This window comes from Zootoca vivipara, chromosome 4, assembly GCF_963506605.1.
Source record: "Zootoca vivipara chromosome 4, rZooViv1.1, whole genome shotgun sequence".
In the NCBI taxonomy this organism is placed as follows: Eukaryota; Metazoa; Chordata; class Lepidosauria; order Squamata; family Lacertidae; genus Zootoca; species Zootoca vivipara.
Window position 1 is genome coordinate 24628993 of NC_083279.1, and position 19584 is coordinate 24648576.

Sequence of the window (19584 nt, forward strand, 5' to 3'; positions counted from 1 at the left end):
CCTCCCCCAAGCAAAAGTGGGGTGCTTTTGAAAATGGATTACATAAAAGTGTGAAATTGAGTTCCAGGTTCTTTAATCCCTCCTACCCTTATTAGTTCAACACACTCACAAGCATAATGGGCATTCATCCACAGCCCAGTGGAGCATAACAGAAACAGCCCTCTGTCGTTCCATTTTGTTTAATTCATAGTTAACTCTTTTGATTCTGTGGTGAGTAGATCTTATCATTTTATAAGTAAATGGTGAGAGAGAGAGGGAGAGACTGTATTATCTTTTTCTGACCCCGCCCGCGCACCCCATATTGGTTTTTTCTTCACTCTTGGTTATCAACATACAAGATAAATGCCAACTTCAATGATAATACACTGCAGTGTGCCCTTGCAACGTTTGAGCAGAATTTAATTGTCTGCCATGGGATTTATGTAGGAAATTACTTGCAGTTTTGATTCTGCTGATGTTCCAGTTTGGGTGTTGCTGCTGTCATTTGTTATTCTGCACTTTTCTTAAGGGTTGCTGACACTGTAGTTTCAAGATAAACTAAAATGGATGTTGATTTAAAAGCACAGCTTTGTTATTAAGTTAACTTTAAAATGTTATGCTGAGAGCAGTCAACCTGGTCAGAGGAACGTAATGTTGAAAGGCATTGGGAGTCTCCTCTCCCAGAAGTCATATAGATCATTAAGAATAGGGTTAGTTTAATGATCCATATAGTGCTGTAGAGGGAATTGAGGGGCAGATGGGGGTTCATCAATATGGGAAGGTAGCCAACCTAGGAGAAGGAAAACTGATCCTAAGCCTCCACTGCCTTGAGGGACAGAAAAGTCTAAGCCTAAGGAGTAAACCAAACCCTACACAAGTCCCTAAGACTGTTGGATGGTGCTTTGGACACACCCTTCCCACAACTCCTGCTGCTAGGATGGTGCCAAATTGCTCTGCTTTCCTTTGGACCATAACGTGAGGCTGAAAGGGGAGTTGTGTTTTCTGAACAGCCCAGGACCCCTCCATACACACTACCCAGGCGTGTGCCCCAAGGAGGTTACTTGGGTTTAACTTTATCCTCAGAAGTGCACTCCATTCTCTCTCTCGACAGACAGATGCCAACAACAACAGTAGTGCAATACATTGACTGTGGGGCTAAAAAAACGAATGGGCTTGTTGCATTCTCCCATATTTACTCTTGAGGTTTTTTTCTTATCACACTCCATTAAGTTAAGGAATTCCTTCCTGCAAGAGGCAGCGATGCCCACCAATGTGGATGGCTTTAAAAAGAGGATTAGACAAATTTGTGGAAGGATAGGGCTTTCAGTGGCTACTGACCCTTATGGCTATGCTGTGCTTCTGAATACCTGTTGATGGAAACTTCAGTAGGTGATATTGCTGTTGTGTTCAGGTTCTACTTTTGGGCTTTCCATAGACACCTTGGTTGGCCATTGTAAGAACAGGATGCTAGACAAGATGACCCAGGAAGCTGTTCTTATGTTCGCAGCTGGTTATCTACTCCTTGAAATTATCTCATTGGGGCAATTTCTTTTTTTAAGAACTGGAGAACAAGCAGTCTTTCTAGAAGGCAGCTTGGAGTATTCTGTTCTTACTGTTGTAATCCTGATTGTACTCAAGCTCAAATGGTCAGAGAACTGCATCACCATACACAAGAGGAACAGGGAAATCCTCAAACTCGGCCCTCCAGATGTTTTGGCCTACAACTCCCATGATCCCTAGCTAGCAGGACCAGTGGTCAGGGATGATGGGAACTGTAGTCTCAAAATATCTGGCGGGCTGTGTTCGAGGAAGCCTGCCCTAGATTGCAGGCACTCTTTTTCTAAAACACTCTTTTTCTAAAAACCCTAGGATGCTAGGGGAAACCTCTAAAAACAGCCTGGCGAGAACTGAGCATGCTTACTGCTGACTGACTGTTGAGAGGAGAAAAAACTGAAAACCATGTGGGTGGAGGGATTATAAAAGGAGGAAAAGATGCATAGATTTTAATAAAATGCAGAGATAACAATCACATTGTCTGGAAAGGTCATTCCTAACTCACATTGGAAGGACGTTTTAAGAATTTCCAGGGACACAAGCGAGAGCAGCTCATCAAACCCAATGGAGAAATTCAATATTTTACCCTTCTAATGTGTCCACAAAACCCCTTCCCTGCCCACCAAAAAAACCCCAAACCTCAACATTAGCAGAAAATAGAAGAGTTCCTGATTTTTATAACTCTGTTCTTATTTAAAGTGAAACTTAAAATAAAATAAATACAGCTAAAGTGAATTCCACAGCAAATGGTGTTCCTTGTCCCCATACCACAGGTTACAAGGGGCTATGACACACAGAGAGAGTGGCTTATGACAGCCCTGCAGTGTAGTTCACACTGAATACTGCTGTTCCAAGTTCTGAACGGTTTACAAAAACCCTGAGGTTAGGCCGCCATTGCAGGTTTACAGTTCTATGTTGACTAGAGGGTAGCTTAAATGAGCCTTGCAAGTATAGGCTTTGTACATACCCAGCTTTTGAAATGTACGGAAGTCCTACTTTCGAAGTTTGCTTTTGTACATTGCCTGTGTTTTCCTATGTTGTTTATTTCATCCACAGACAACTATCACAAAGTTTATACATTTCCATAGTCCACTGTTAATATTGCAGGGCAGAAGTGAAGCTGATTTGAATTTCCAATTTTTTTTAAAAAATCCCATACTTCCTAGGTTGCAATAAAGGATTAAGTCATTCAACTTAAATTGTGCTCCTTCAGACCTCCTCCTAGGCCAAATCAAGCATGAAGAAATGTCATGCTCCACTGACTTGCATGCAGACTGGTTGGGCTTCTAAAATCTAAAGTACTTTTTCAGGTGAAATAAGCACCAAGTTAGAGAGCATGGACTCCCTGTCTTTAAACTCTGTTGCTTTAACCTCCCTCAGCCACAGCCTGAGGTAAAAAAAAGTGTTGGATATCAGGGACATACTTATGTTGTGAGGCCCTACCTGTGTATTCTAAGTCTGATTCCATTGCACATGTAGCCAAAGTGTTTTAACCCTCTTATGAGAATCCAGGTATCGGTATGGTCAGAGGAACCCTGAGGTTTGCAGAAATACAAAAAAAAAAAAATTGGGGGAAACTGCTCACAGAGAATTGAGCATGGAATAATGAAATTCTAACTACCTGTTGTGAGGAAAAAACTATAAGGGGGAGATGAAATATTCCCCAAAAGGGCATGACTGCCTGGAACCTTAAACAGGACCATTCCATGCTGCAAAACTGCATTGTTAACCCCACATCTTACTATTGCTTTGTATCTTCCGGAGCTGAGCATTGGGGGGAAAAAACTTCAGAAACGGTGTTTTGGGAAGCTGTGGATCAAACCAAAGGGGACTAGGAACAAGGAAGGAGACACCTAGCAGTTTGCACACAGCAGTGCACATAGGAGGATAAACATGGTTGCTGCTCTCCTTATCAAGCTGTACATCCATTCGGCAGTTTTTGAGTTGCCGCTGGCACATAGACTTTTGCTTCCCAAGCCTAATTTTTTTCTAAGCTCAGCTGCATCACAAATTGTTGTTGCATTATTGCATAGTAGGTGGTTCCATTGGGTTCACTTTGTTTTGGACTTGTTTATATTTAGCATTTCCCCTACCTGCACCTGCTTTACAGTTTAAATAAATCAAAGCACCCTCACTACTAGCAATTCCTCAGCCTCCTTTTTTGAGGAGCATTCTCATTATCAGGCTCATAAGTAAATCACGACAGATATTTGATATCTTAACTGATCTGTTTTCAAGTCTGAAAGTGATGTAGCAATTATAGCTTCTTTGTGAGGAATGAGTGGTAAGTAAAAAAATAATTGTGTTTTTCACCAGGTGGGCGAGGAAAAGATGGCTGCCCTGTCATCACTTTTCCAGAGTACTCAACATTCAGCGAAATTCCAGAAAAGGAGTTTCAGAGTGTTCTGACATACCTCACTAACATCCCCAGGTAAGACGTGCGCTCAAGGAAATGAGAATGCTTATCAAATTAATGTTAATGCTTCGTTAGCTAAATCACACACATAAGGAAGAGAGTTGGCAGATTGTAATCCGTTTAATAAAGAAAAGAACATTATGGTTATAAAGCAGGGCTTGAAAAAGAATATTGCTACTTCTAAGGAGAAATGAGCCTTTGGAACGCCTTGAAATATAAATTTTGGGTTCCAAGACCCCTTTTTATGTTTCTCTACAGCTCTGAGCATGCAAACATTCAGCTCTGTTCCACAGTCCTTAAGCAATAGTAGTCCCACACACTTCCGGTTTGGCGCCATTTGCGATCGGCGGGGGATTCCAAGCAAAGGGTCTGTTGGTTTCTCTTTAAGGTTTCCAGACTCAAAAGAGAGCAGGGCAATTAAAGGCACAGAAGTCCTGTCCTCTATTGAGTCTGGCAACCCTACTGTTGTGGCATAAATTCTGTTCTTGTAATTGGGTTTTGAAATCCAAAACACAGGGTCTCCCCATGGAGTGTCAACAAGACATTATAAGCATGCTGACAAAGCAACACGTTGTCATCCAAACATCTTTGGTTACTGAAGTTCCTGAATAAGTCATGGCTCTTAAGCCAGTGTTTGTAGGAACCCATGTGGCTTAGCTGTATTCAGCCATATACCCCAGCTCCCTTAAATAAAGGAGGATTACACTGAAACCATCTGAATCTCAGGGACATTGCTTCACCCAACAGCTTCAAGCAGTTCAATTCATGCAGCTATGGAACATAGCAAATCAGTCATTCAGCTTTGCTCCCTAGCACTCATCTGACATAGAAACATTACCAAGTGATCTCTACTTTTAATAAAGAAAGTGCATTTTGGCAAAAAGCCAGTGCTATTAAAGGCTCTTACAGTATAGCTTTGTGAGCTGTTGGATTTGCGAAGCTATATCATAAGAGCCTTTTTAATATGCATCCATGAGTCTCAAGTTTGCCTTTTAATAGAAATGAAAATTGATCTCCGTGAGAGTGATGCTGCATGAGTTGGGAGTATTTGCTTTGACGTGCCAAAGAGTATAGTCTTTGTAAATTACTTCACGGTATCTGGTCTTGTGCGCTTTAAAAGCCTTTATTTCTAAATCTTCATGGCATGGTACACTGAACTGTTTAATTGTATGGCAGAGTCTTGTATCATCTCTGCCCTTAGTCAACAATGTCATGTAAACTAGCCTTATTGGAAACTGCAGTGCTCATAGCTATCAAGTTCTCCCTTTTTTTAAAGGGAAATTCCCTTATGCTGAATAGGCTTCCTCGCGAGAAAAGGGACAGCTTGACAGCTATGGCAGTTCTTAACCCAGTTTTACCACATAACTCCCCCATAAATCAGGAAGTAAAATAATCAAGACAGAAAGGACACTGCAGTTTCATACACAGGGAAATTTCTTTCAGAACTAGAATGCTTCGGTCAGCTGCTGAAAAGCTTCCTGTTCAGTTTTGTACAGATTCCTGCCCCCCCCCTTTAAACAAAAAAACACAAAACAAAACAAAAACCATTCACACATTAACAACAGCAACACTACTTAATTCTGGGAATTTCAAAACTGTTGGCTTGAGGTTAGAAGAAATAAGGATACGAATTATAAAGCAGAGCAGGAAAGGAGGAGAGCAGCAGGTGGTGGATAGATTGGAAGATTTTCAACGGAATGGTGAATTATCCCTGGATGAATTTTCCTGCAGCCCCCTAAATGCAACACCAACAGCAAGCTTCCCATCAGTGCATACAGTGCATTTAGTATGCAGGTCGATTTTAATGCTGAGGAAGGGATAGCATGCTGAAGCATGAACACTGGTAACCCATGTCTAGCTGAGCAATATTGGACTCACAAACCTTCCCTTCCACTGGAGTACTGATCTTCTACTGCTACCGTGTCATAAGCCTGTATTCATTGCATGGTAATTACCCAATGGCTGAGCATACAGTGTACAAAAGAGCAGGCGGCAGAAACATGAGCAGCAACGATCTGTGCCACGAACCAATAACTCGGCTACTCTTGTCGGCACAACTTAAAAATGTGGTGGAATATAGAAACACAAAGCAGCCATGTACTAAAAGCAAAGGTGGTTAGCCTGCAACCCACAGACCAGATCTGGAATAGCAAGCTGCGAGAAGTGGCCCACCGGCCCTGAAATGTTATCTCCTGATCCACTCCATCCAGTTTTTTAGAGCAATCTCTAAAAGAACAGAGTACCGTATAAGACGACTGGGCGTATAAGACAACCCCCAACTTTCCCAGTTAATATATAGAGTTTGGGATATACTCGCCGTATAAGAAATATGACCCGGCGTATAGGACAACCCCCAACTTTTGAGAAGATTTTCCTGGGTTAAAAAGTAGTCTTATACGCGTACTTTACCTTCTGATCTCAGGAAGAACCTATGGCTCATGGTAGAGTATCTATTTTGCATGTAGAAGATATCGGGTTCAAACATCAGCAGACCAGGGGATGTTTCTTGCTTGAAATCCAAGGGAGCTGCTGCCATTCTGTGCAGATACTACTGAGACAGATGAACCAATAGTCTGATTTGTAATAAGGCAGCTTCCTCTAACCATCCAATGCCATTCTGTTGACAGTGCTGGGAAAAGCAGCGTGGTGAAGGTGACAGGCTATGTTTGGGGAGCCTGGGAACTTCCTTCTTGGAGAGATCCTTCATTTTATCCAAACCTATTTGCATTAATATAGCTATGGATCCTAGCTCCTACTACCAAGCAGGCCTCCTATCTGTAAGCCATGTGTGAGGTTTACGCAGCTTCCTTTCTCCCTGGGAGTTCCTTTCCTTATTATTCTCTGTTCATCATCCAATCAGGATGCTGGGAGTTTAGGAGGAACTACATCATTATAAGTAACAACACACAACAGCAGCTCTGGGTGAAATTCCATGATCAGAAATAATAAAAGAGAAGAGAGTTCAAGAGGTGAAATGTTGAAGGCACACAGTTCCAACAACAAAGAAAAGTGGGAGACACCTAAGGAAACTGCTGTGGCTGCATAAGGAGCTTACAGATGTTAGAAGTGCATCTATAAGAAATGGAAGAAAGAAGAAATCATGAAGGAAGAGTATGCACTAGTAGCCAAAGTTGGAGGGAGAAGGTCTGGTGGGCCAAAGCTCAGAATGAGCTCAGACTTGCAAGAAAGGTTAAATATAATTTTAAAAAAAACGTATATTTGGCTATACTGTATTTGAAGCAAGAGGAAGAACAAGCAAGCAGTAGGTCCTCTGCATGGAGAAGAGGGAGGTGATATTGGGTGACAGAGATGACTTTCGGGCTCCCTTGCAACTCTACAATTCTGTGATTCTGTGATCCAACCTCCCTTCATAAAATGTGATTGCATGTGCTATAGCTTACATCCTGCATGATGCTGAGCATTTTTCCACCCTTGCTCCACATCATTGGCTCTTGCTGACAGGGAAACATGGCTGCAGCATCTGGATGCATGAAGCTCATGTGCATCTCTGTTAATTAAGCTGAGATTTCGACCATCTGTACTCAACCACTACTAGGACATGGGCTCAGTTGTGCTGTGTAGGATGTGGGGTGGAATTTGTCATAGGGCTTCCATTTTTGATGGCTAGGAATCTGTCAATTACTCTTTCTCTCGGCTGCTCATTTTCCCATTCCTAATTTCATTTCTCCACATTGCTATATCAGAGCACGCGCACCCCATATTTATGCAAGTACTTTTCCCTACCAGTACAGTCGTACCTTGGTTGTCAAACGGAATCCGTTCTGGAAGTCCATTTGACTTCGGAAAACATTCAACAACCAAGGCGCAGCTTCCAATTGGCTGCAGAAGTTTCCTGCAGCCAATTGGAAGCCGCGGAAGCCCCTTCAGACGTTCGGCTTCCAAGGAACGTTCACAAACCAGAACACTCACTTCCGGGTTTGTGGCATTCAGGAGCCAAAGCATTCAAGTAACAAAGCATTCAGGATCCAATGTATGATTGTATGCATTTTTTGTTATTTTCAGAAACTATTATTTGGTTGGAGAACTGCATATAGCTCAATTCAGAGAAGTGCGAATTTTGAAGGATAGCTGCATTGTGTTCCATGCACAGGGTTTTCTTTTTACAATCAAGCGATGTATACATTTTATGAAGTAAATAAATAAATTAATTGTTTCTGGAAGTGGGAATTATGTAGGTTTGCATTCAAATGCAAGCTGAACAAAGTTTATCCCGCATCCCTGTGAGTGGCACCCAGTATTTTTGTTCATTTACCATTCTTCCCTGATTTTCTCGATGTTGTGAGCTTTTTCAATATTTTTTGATTCAGTTTTTGCAAGAACCACTAGAGGCTGCTACAGAATGGTGAATATCCTTACAATTTCCCTAGCAATTCTTTTTTTTTAAATTGCTGTCTCTTCTTTTTCATGCATGTTGGCATCCATCTGTCTCAGGAGACAATGTTGAATGTTCTAGTAATACTGTGAAAAACATTGAGATTTATTCATTTTTAATTCTACAGGGCAGTTTAGGAGTTATCCGTAGGATTTAGAGGAGTCTTTTTGTCCTTGGGAATGGATTATAAAAAGTAGATGGTGTTCATATTACTATTACAGTATCGTAAGAGTCATTAGGAATAGTTTGCTTAACTTGTTCCAGTCAGACTAAGAAAAATGTTACTATAAAATAGCATATTTTTATTTTTAAAATCTACACAAGAAGGTAAGGCATCATATGATTACGTGTCATGTACAACTTGTTGTTGTTGTTGTTGTTTAGTCGTTTAGTCGTGTCTGACTCTTCGTGACCCCATGGACCATAGCACGCCAGGCACTCCTGTCTTCCACTGCCTCCCGCAGTTTGGTCAAACTCATGTTGGTAGCTTCAAGAACACTGTCCAACCATCTCGTCCTCTGTCGTCCCCTTCTCCCTGTGCCTTCAATCTTTCCCAACATCAGGGTATTTTCCAGGGAGTTTTCTCTTCTCATGAGGTGACCAAAGTATTGGAGCCTCAGCTTCACGATCTGTCCTTCCAGTGAGCACTCAGGGCTGATTTCCTTCAGAATGGATAGGTTTGATCTTCTTGCAGTCCATGGGACTCTCAAGAGTCTCCTCCAGCACCAGAATTCAAAAGCATCAATTCTTCGGCGATCAGCCTTCTTTATGGTCCAGCTCTCACTTCCATACATCACTACTGGGAAAACCATAGCTTTAACTATACGGACCTTTGTCGGCAAGGTGATGTCTCTGCTTTTTAAGATGCTGTCTAGCTTTGTCATTGCTTTTCTCCCAAGAAGCAGGCGTCTTTTAATTTCGAAATTAAAAGACGAAATTAAAAGACAACTTGTGGTAGTCGTGACAAATATAGCCTCAATTCAAGAATTATTGCTTGCAGTAAATAACATTTTCTGCTGACTTGACTAGATGACATGCTCCTTCAATAACAAGCAGGGTCACTTCTGCATGTGGCCACTTACAATGCAACAAATCATACCATTTCCCCTATAACTATCTCAATGAATAATTGTCATAAATAATAATTTATTGTAACTAGAAATGTTGTTCCTTTGGTCTGATCTAAAGCAGGCATAGGCAACCTCTGCCCGCCAGAAGTTTTGGGACTACAACTCCCATGATCCCTAGCTAACAGGACTAGTGGTCGGGGATGATAGGAATTGTAGTCCCAAAATATCTGGCGGGCCGAGGTTGCCTATGCCTGCTTTAGATCAGACCTAATCTAAAGGTACATTCTGATCTAAAGGTACATTTGCCCAGACATTTTGTGGGTATTTGAATATTTTACATCTCCCTGCTTTCACTCTCCAACTCAGAAACAGCATTTGGCTATGATTCCGTGCTTACTTAATACTGTATGTGAATGAGTTCAATTAAACTCACTGGAGGAAACTGTAAGATTGTACTCTTATGGAAAGCAGCTGGAGGAGGAGGAGAGGTCAGAGGGCGAAGAAAGAGTTGTGGGTGGAGGGTAGAGTCTTTCCCCAGCTTCTGGACCCCTTGGGAAACACAACAAACCTGGTGTGCCTGGAATTGGAGAGTGCAGCTGAATGGGACACAACTGTGGGCAGCCTGAGGAAGTACCATCCTTCTTGGTCCTGCCCATAAAAATCAAGTTTAGAGAGCGAGGACACTAGGGCGATGTACTCGGTTTCCAGAAACTCTTCTCAATGCGAGACTCCATACGAGACTCAATGCGAGACTCCATACAGACCCAGGGCGTTGGCCATGCTTGCTGGGAGTTGCAGTTCAGCAACATGTGGAGGGCCAAAAATTCCACACACCTATTCTAATGCCTTCTCTCCTTTTCTTCCCCTCCAACTGAAAACCAAGTTGCCAGTTAAACCAGGCATCAGCAACGTTTTCCGGCCGTGGGCCGGAGCATTCCCACAGACTATCATCTGTGGGCTGGACATGCGCAGAAGCGATTTCCGGCACCGCGCTACCCATGTCTGGGGCGCCGGAAATAGTGCCGGCGCATGTACGCAGCGCCAGAAATCATGCCTGCACATCGATTTTCGGCGGCTGTGCAGGCGCAGACATGATTTCCAGTGTCTGCGTAGGTGCCATTTCCTGCGCTGCTCGGCGAGTCGCCGTGCCGTGCCAGTTTAGCGCAGCACGCGGGGGGCTTGCCAAGCGGGCGGCTTGGTGACCGGGCAGCTCGTGAGCCGGATAAACAGCCTCTGTGGGCCAGATCCGGCCCATGGGCTGGAGGTTGCCGATGCCTGAGTTAAACTATCAAAATAACTTGATAGCTGACCAAGCCTCCAGTATGTAGTAAAGCCTCCAGGTAGTAAAGCCTACTGTGCTGAGGCAAGTATTCATAAGTTTGCCGCCCTAGTCTATTCATTAAACAGAATAAAACAGCATCAGGTACTTTCTAATAAATACTGTATATAGAAACCATTGAATGTGACATTAAAAAGGTAAAGGGACCCCTGACCATTAGGTCCAGTCGTGACCGACTCTGGGGTTGCGCGCTCATCTCGCATTATTGGCCGAGGGAGCCGGCGTTTGTCCGAAGACAGCTTCCAGGTCATGTGGCCAGCATGACAAAGCTGCTTCTGGCGAACCAGAGCAGCACATGGAAACGCCGTTTACCTTCCCGCTGTAGCGGTTCCTATTTATCTACTTGCATTTTGACGTGCTTTCGAACTGCTAGGTTGGCAGGAGCTGGGACCAAGCAACGGGAGCTCACCCCATCACAGGGATTCGAACCGCCGACCTTCTGATCAGCAAGCCCTAGGCTCAGTGGTTTAACCACAGCGCCACCTGGGTCCCAAATGTGACATTAGGCAGGCAGATATTTATTTGCTTCAACCGTATTGACAACAGCTTAACAGCAAAATCTTTTTTTAGATTTGGATGATTGTACAGTACATTGCTTTTTGTATGCGATACAATGTGAAAAATTTCTATAGCCTGTTCAGTGACTAATTTTTATTTTATTTTATTATCACGGTCATTTATAAACAGCTGTGTCCTCAGACATGTAAGCCTTCAGCTGACCTCACTGACAATAGCACAGGAGCAGAATATGGCTTCAAGATATTGTTGTTCTCTGTCTAAACAGCTAAAACTCAGGTTATTTTTATACCAAGATGGGATTCTTACTTACTAGAAGAGAATGACTCACGCTGTTTGCTTTTAGGGTATGCTGTGCTGACGTAGATTTGAGCTGAAGGTTCTAGTACGTGACACAATTGGTATCTTGGTTGGAGATTTGTTATATAATAAAATAAGATATAAGAGGCTGTTAGTAGCAAAAATGAACAGAACACAGAGTTGTGGTATAGAATATAGGTTTAAATGAGCATGGGTCATTTTTAATAAAACTCTCAAACCATCTTAGGAAACTGCCTTATAGGCAGGACATTGGTCCACCTACCTCAGTGCTGTATTGCCTACACCAGAGTTTCCAAGACTTGGGTCTCCAACTGTTTTTGGACAACTGTTCCCATCATCCCTGACCATTGGTCCTGCTGACTAGGGATCATGGGAGTTGTAGCCCCAAAACAGCTGGAGACCCAAGTTTGGGAAACCCTGGTCTACTCAGTTTGTTGGACTGCACAAGATGTTTTTGGACTACAACTCTCATAACCCTCAGGCAGCATAGGATGATTGATTAAAACAATCCAGGAACATCTAGATGGCCACAGGTTTTCCAGGTTGAACCACACCGGCTGGCAGTGGCCCGCCAGTTTTCCCTAGCCATACCTGAAAGGATTCAACCTGGAAAATTAAGAGATGGTGCTGATGTTACATTTCAGAATATTTTCCCCTTCTTTTTCTTTTAAAAAGAAAAAAAAGAGTCTCAAGTTGGATATTGCAAAATATCTCAGTAGCAACCTGTCACAGGCGCGGTAGTGGCTACTCTAGAGTAACGTCTCCTCCAGGCGTTGTCTTTTCATGCTTTTATTTAGTGCTGATTATTTACAGTGCAGAACAGTGCTATGTACATGTTGTCAGTTAGGGGTCAGAACCTCCGAATGGAGGTTCGCGCGTTTTCTTCCAGCAAAGTAGTCTAGGGATACTGAATCTCCGCCCCCGTCGTTTCCTGCGCAATTCCGGGGTCGGCGGGATCGGCCTTCTTTCCTTGCCTCCCACTTCCCTTCCCACACTAGGCATGGGCTCTGCTACCTTGCCTGAGCCTCGGTCACCACTTCCTGAGTCGCCACTGGAGCTATCTCCCTCCCCACTAGCACTTGCGCTGGGCGACGAGCTGGTACTTAAGATGGGAGGGACCTGCCTGTAGCTTCTGTCCCTCACACAACCTTAGTGATTAGAGATACTATACTTCATTATTTTTTTCTAATTTCAAATGTAGCTGCCTAAATCTTTCTGGATGCTACTCATGGGACAAAGCTACACTCTCAAATAAAGGTAAAGGAACCCCTGACCATTAGGTCCAGTTGTGACCGACTCTGGGGTTGTGCGCTCATCTCGCATTATTGGCCGAGAGAGCCGGCGTATAGCTTCCAGGTCATGTGGCCAGCATGACAAAGCCATTTCTGGTGAACCAGAGCAGCACACGGAAACACCGTTTACCTTCCCGCTGTAGCGGTTCCTATTTATCTACTTGCATTTTGACGTGCTTTCGAACTGCTAGGTTGGCAGGAGCTGGGACCGAGCAACGGGAGCTCACCCCGCCGCAGGGATTTGAACTGCCAACCTTCTGATTGGCAAGCCCTAGGCTCTGCGGTTTAACCCACAGCGCCACCTGGGTCCTACACTCTCAAATAGTCAATCTCATTTAACTGGTGAGTAAATACCAAGGCAGCACAGCTATATTCGCGCAGATGATTCAAGAATCATCTGCAGTTAGAGAAGATAAAATTCTTTTTAAAGGCAGGAATGAAGGTGAAAGCATACTCATACCAGAAGAAATACTTAACGCATGGTTTATATAGCATTTACCACTACCCATCCCTTCGAGGATGCAGTGATCTTCAAAATGACTAACAGATCATTCCTTCCACTCACCCTTTGGGAAAGTTGCTTGTTAAAATCCCATGCATTATAAACTCCCACCCCTAGGTGCATGAGGTCATTTGACTGTCTTCTCAATAAAAGGTCAAATGATATGATGTCTGTGGTATTGTTTGAGGTGTGGGAAGCGTTTCAATACACCAAAACTGCTCGAGAGAATTTTTTGCTGTTTTCATCACAAAATATAGTACGGTATGGGGCTTATTTGAATATTTGCAAATTCATGTGTTTTATTTTTTTGTCTATCCACCCTGCTTTTTCTTGCCTCACTTATCCTTATTGCTTTATTTACATTGATATTAATGTTTAGTAGCTTTGCACTAACACAGTGTATCTCAAACGCGGGTCTTCAGCTGTTTTTGGACTACAGTTCCCACCATCCATGATCACTACTCTTGCTAGCCAAGGATGATGGGGGTTGTAGTCCAAAAACAGCTGGAGACCCAAGTTTGGGATAACACTTCACTAGCAGAAAGAATCTCTTCACATGCAAGACAGGGAGAGCATAGCTGTTGTGGCTTGCAGCTGCTGATAGCCTTGTCATCAAGAATTTGTCTAATCCTCTGTGAGCAAATTCTATAGTGCAACTTTGTGCAGGGCAAAGTATCTTCTTTTTTTCTGTCCTAAATCTTCTTACATTCAACTTCACTGTATGGCCTGAGTTCTACTATTAGGAAAAAGGGAGAAAGACTTTCTGTCACAATGCGTATTATTCCACAGCTCTGCCATGTCCCCCTTTACTTGCCTTTTTCTAAACTAAGAAGCCCAAATATTGCAACCTTTACTTGTTTTTTTTAGGGGGGGGGGAGGATTCTGATCAAGGGCTTGAAGCAACTTCCCAAACAGTCCCTTAAAAACTGAATGGCACATAACGTTGAAAGGAGGAAAAATCGATAACTGGGTGGGTTGCGAAATGGAATGGGGTGACTAAAAAGAGGTAAAGGAAGCAATGGTTTTAAAAGGGCTTGGAAGAACTATCTTACTGTCTTGTTGTCACTTCCTGGTTCACATTGAAAATTTGTTTTAAAATGTCCCCCGAGAGGGAACAGAAAGTGACCCATGGATTTGACATAACTTAGGGTGGTCTGTTCCCAGATACTAATGGGGTCTAAGTGATTCCTGAACGTTCTGGAATTTTCTTGGCACTTAAGGGTGGCAAGCTCTTAATGGTTCTTCAGAGTTTGCCCATGTTTAGCATTAACCAGCCCAGTGTAAATGCTAACACACAGTAATCTATAGTTGCTGCTTATTCTTTCTTTTCTTTGGGGCATTGTTTAGGTACAATATTCTGAATCTCAGCTACATCTAATGCTTTAGTCCTTAAAGTTATTGGAAAGATTTGACAAAATGTTACAAATCACAGTAGCACATGGGTATTATGGCAGGTTAGAAATGTAAATAAATGATGGTGTTCAGCACAGAATTATGCCCTTGGAAAATTGCAGATGGGATAACAGAGTGAATTAAAGCCCTTCATGCTTATATAGAATTGTGATAGTGAGAAGTCCTAATGTATTTGATTTGGAATATCTTACTACGAAATGTTGTTTTAGAAAGTAGCATTTACATATATGGCCAATTCAGTCACATTCTTGTCACCATGTGAAATGCTATAAGCGAAAACAAATATGGTGTCTATTTCTGCAATCGGGAATATGCAGGGATTCTTGCACATATCTCTGTCCATTGCTATTATTAATATAATCCACGGTTTTGTTTACAGTAATGTAATGGGGATTGATATATATAATCTGCTCAAACATAATGCAAAACACATAGAAATTGAAGTCATGCTGGCTTATAGTTGCCTGTCATTTCCATTACGTTGTAATTGGCTAGCAGTCAGCTGCCAGCGTTACACAACTGGTTTGTATGTGAAAGTACAAAACAGGAGTGGAGCTCTTTATTTATACTCTGTGACTGTAACACATGCAGCTGAACAGAGCAAGAAAACAATGATTCTCCTCCCAGACGGATGCCAGCTTGTGTGCTGCCACAGAAACTCCTGTTTCAGAAACTGCCTCTTTCTTCACCTTTCTGATAAATGACGTGGGGAAAATTCTGCCTTGGTTTACATAATTCCTCGAAGAGCAGCTCACGGAAATGCAGAAGACTAGAGAAATCTCAGGTTCCTTAGGATTAAAGTAATGCCTGGAATCTGGAACCTAAGAGCTTGCATTTCAAGGGATGGAAACATATATTGATGGAATGAAACCAGTGTACCGGCAAGAAAATGTTAAGAGGAAGGAAAATATTTTTTCCCCTTCTGGAGTGACCCTTATTGACCCTTACTTAAAGGATGGATTATCACTGTACTGCAGAAAACAGCAAGATAGATTCTGAAAGAATGAAGTGGAAGCATATTTGCATATCAAATTAATAAAGCCTTGCTACCTGTGGAGAAGGGTAATGGATGTTTTGACCAGCTGAAGCTATGTGTAATCCATTTGGGAATGTCTCATTCTTGTAATGGTTATGCATGTTGCTTTCGAGTTTCATCGGCATATTGATTTCAGCATACTGATAACTTAGTGTCTGGTAGGAAAAGGTTCATTCCTGACGGTAAAATAATTTCTTGAGAATTTCAACCACTTGTATCATTTCCCATAATTGCTTCTTCCTTTTCTTTTCTCTTGTGCCCCCCCTTGTGCCCCCATTAGTTCACAAGATGCTGGAATTGGATTTATACTTGTCATAGACCGCAGGCAAGACAAATGGACTTCAGTGCAAGCCTCTATACTGCGAATTGCGGTGAGCTGTTATGCAACTAAGTCTTTCGACTCTCTTAACAATCGTACACAAATTTCATTCAAAAGGGTTTTTTATTTTATTTTCCAAAGTATTTGCATGTTATCCCTTTGTCAGGCAGCTTTATATAATGGTTGTCTGCTTCATTATGTGCAGTGGTTTACCATGGTATATATGGCATACCAATAGAGGCAGAAATGATCTGTACCAATAGAAAAATATGGAATACACTAAAAATGGGATGCTTGTAGAACCTGCTGCTTTATGATGTGGTGATTGAGTGAATCCAGTCCTTTAGGGTTATGCTGATTTAAGGAGGGTGGGCTTCAAACGGTCATGATTTTTAACTGTGTATGTATAGGGAAGTTGGGGGAAGGGCTATTTTGTGATGCCCACAGGACCACTTGCTTCTAACAATGTAGCTCAAAGAAATGACAAATTAGCAGGTTTCAGTTAAAGCACAATTGGTATTTCACATGAAAACCTTGAAGTGTTGCTATTGTAACATTTATTAGCTAGGTGTGTAGTTCATATCGAATAACACAAAACAGTAAATGGATTGATAAGCATTTACTTTATTGTATTATATACACAGTCAACCAGAAGGCTTTTTAGACTTCTCTGTGGAAAGCAACAACCTTCTGGCTCTAAAATATACTGGTCACGTTTTCTCTTTTTGTTCTTACACCTAAGAAAGACAACACCAAAATAAGTAAACACAGAATACGTTACCATAATAGTAAAATATCCCATTGCCAAGACTCAATGTCATGTGTTAAAAGTATATCATCATCTAAAACAGTAAATGATTTCCACTTTCCTAGAGGCAATTTGACAAACCATTTGCAGTTAATACAAAAGTGTGATTAGATGTGTGTTCATAAGGCCACATTGTTGTTCCTGGAAGCAAAAAAAAGTCAATACATATAACAGCTAGTGTCACTTCTCATTTTGGCAAGGCAGAGCCTACTTCCTCAAGGCTTCCCCTATTTGATAACCAACCAGTGATTCCCCCCCCCCTTAAATACCTGAAAGGGGGTGTTACTTCTACAGTAGAGGGTTTTTTTAGATACTAGCTTGAACTTTTCAATCACCTGTTTATAGAAAGGACCTTGGATCCACAACTTAATATAGTTAACAAGCCTGAGCTGGCCAATCCCCTGGGGATTTCCTTTTGCACCAACAAAGCCACCAAGGTTGCCACAGGGTATGCCCATTTTTGGTTGTGATTCCACCATTGTGAAGACAGAGACCATAGCTGTCAAGTATGCAGTGCAGTGCCATCAGCATGGTTTATGAAGTATTGTCCTGTAGCATTATTTCATGGACAGGTGAGCATCTGGTTGTTTGGGTCTGCCCAGCATCTGAGCAAATTGCTGAAGTCCCCACCTCCAAGAAGATACTGACCCTTCACTTTCTTTGAGCATCCAAGCTCAACTAATGTTTATTCTTCAGAAGGGAGTTGGAGATTCATCCCTGAATTTGAAACAAAACAAACACAGCTTGCATTATTGAAAGCGCCTTATTGTATACTACAGAGGGTGGATCTCATGTGGCCACCTGCTTCTCCACCTTTCACAGCTGCTAGTGTTGCTGCTGCTGCTGCCTGCTGCTGCTGCAGTCCTCCTTAGCTTCTTGCATCAAGCATCTCTTTGCTGCTGTAGATATGTTTAGGCTCATTGAAAGAAGGGGCTTGTGTTAACAGATGGAGCCAATAGTTTGCAGTCTACCTGGATGGTCCCTGTGACTGAATGCTTGTAGCAGGCAGTCCGAATGCCACTTACTGTGTTCTTTCACTCCTGCTAAACTTGTGCTTACCTTATCAGAACTTCGAAGGTTCATCAGTTGAGAGGAACCAGTTATGTTATATTGCATTAATATTATAAATAAGTTTGTGTTGCCTTTGAAGAAGTCACAATTTCCTAGAGAATCTGATGTATGACAATCACTTTTTTGGTTAAGCTTCCGCAAGGAAAGAAAGTGCTGGGATGTTTGACCAACAGTGCTAATGGGATGAGTGTTTAGTGTCTGTCCACAGCCTCCAGTACCTGTCTCCTCTTCAATAAGTGCTGGGAGCTTATTTGTGGCTTATTTCCCAGATGGGTCTCCTATCGTGCTCTGTGCTTGCTTACCATGTGTTGTCTTCCAAGAAGTCTGCCAGTTTCCTTTCCTTTGGTGATGGTGGTGGGGATTCTGGATGGTCAGTGATGGTGTACTGCCCCATACCCCAGTGTTTTCCAACCTTGGTCTCTGGATAATGTTGAACTATAACTCCCATCATCCCAAGACAGCTTGACCCAATGTTCAAGAATGATGGGAGTTGTAGTCCCACCTTAACTGGGGACACAAGGTTAAAAGAACACTGTCATTCTGTTCTGGGAATATACATTGTGGGAAGGAGATGGTTGGTCTTTGTGAACTTAGTTCTCTCATCTAATGTTGCTTATTATTGTATCATTTTTTAAGGTAATGGTAGTAGCTGGTTGACTTTTTAGAACTTTAGGAAGTAGCAAATTGGATACCATACAAGAGAGATGCCAACATGGTGCCTCCAGCTCCCATTATCCCTAACTATTGTCCCGACTGTCTGGGGCTGGTGGGAATCGGAGTCCAACAACGTCAGGAGGGCAACACATTGGCTGCCTCTGCAGTACAGCTCCTTGGGGGCAATATAACTTGATGAACCGAGAAATATCCAGCTGTGAAGAAAATTGAGAGTGTGTCCTTCCAATTGGCAGTGCTTCCTGTATTTATTTTGGAACTCATCCGTTCATTATTTGCCCAGCATCTTTGTGTGACATGACAATGTCCATAGCATGCCAATGCATTATGTATTGGAAACATGAACCATGAGTTTTTTGTAGTTCAGAAGGCAGCTATTTGGTTTCTACTTTCTGCCTGCAACAAAGTTTTAAGTGCTTAGGGATTTAGCGAGCAGAAGGAAAGGCAATCCTATAGGCAGGAGGAGCAGTGCTTAGTGAGCAAACCTAACACAGTAGCTTGTTGCCTGGGGTGAAACATTGGGACAGAATCCCAGAAGCTTTACGCAGGTCTAAATGTGGAATCTATCTGGGTTGGGTTGGTCTGGAGGTGAAGTTGAGTGGAAATATAGAGAGGCAAGGTCCAGGTCAATATCTGTCTGTTCACTTAAGGTATTGTATACAGCTTACAAATTGTTCGATGTTATATTATGTTTTTATATGTGTTGGAAGCCGCCCAGAATGGCTAGGGCAGAACAGCCAGATAGGTAGGGTATAAATAATGGAATTATTATTGTTAATGTTAATGTTATTGTTATTATTTTTTATCATCATCATTAATATTATTACAAAAGACTTTAGAAGAAGAAAAACAGCTTTGTCACCTGGATTTAAAGCAAGGTGTG

General features: G+C 42.3%; 1 protein-coding gene and 1 long non-coding RNA gene across 16 annotated transcripts in view; one reads left to right on the forward strand and one right to left on the reverse strand.

Annotated features, from left to right (window-relative positions):
• Positions 1 to 19584, forward strand: part of MCF2L (MCF.2 cell line derived transforming sequence like) — a 136878-nt gene that overhangs the window by 65597 nt on the left and 51697 nt on the right. For 13 of the 15 annotated variants that reach the window (XM_060273375.1, XM_060273381.1, XM_060273388.1 and 10 more), the window contains 2 exons: positions 3850 to 3964; positions 16112 to 16202. In XM_060273375.1, coding sequence (XP_060129358.1) covers positions 3850 to 3964; positions 16112 to 16202 — 206 coding nt within the window. Of the gene's footprint in view, positions 1 to 3849; positions 3965 to 13182; positions 15990 to 16111; positions 16203 to 19584 lie in introns of those variants that run through there. The other 2 variants (XM_060273383.1, XM_060273384.1) reach the window with 2 other exon arrangements.
• Positions 12267 to 12796, reverse strand: LOC132591977 (uncharacterized). The gene is made up of 2 exons (XR_009557432.1): positions 12737 to 12796; positions 12267 to 12311 (listed from the first exon to the last, which is right to left on the reverse strand). It is a non-coding gene; the product is annotated as an uncharacterized LOC132591977 (long non-coding RNA).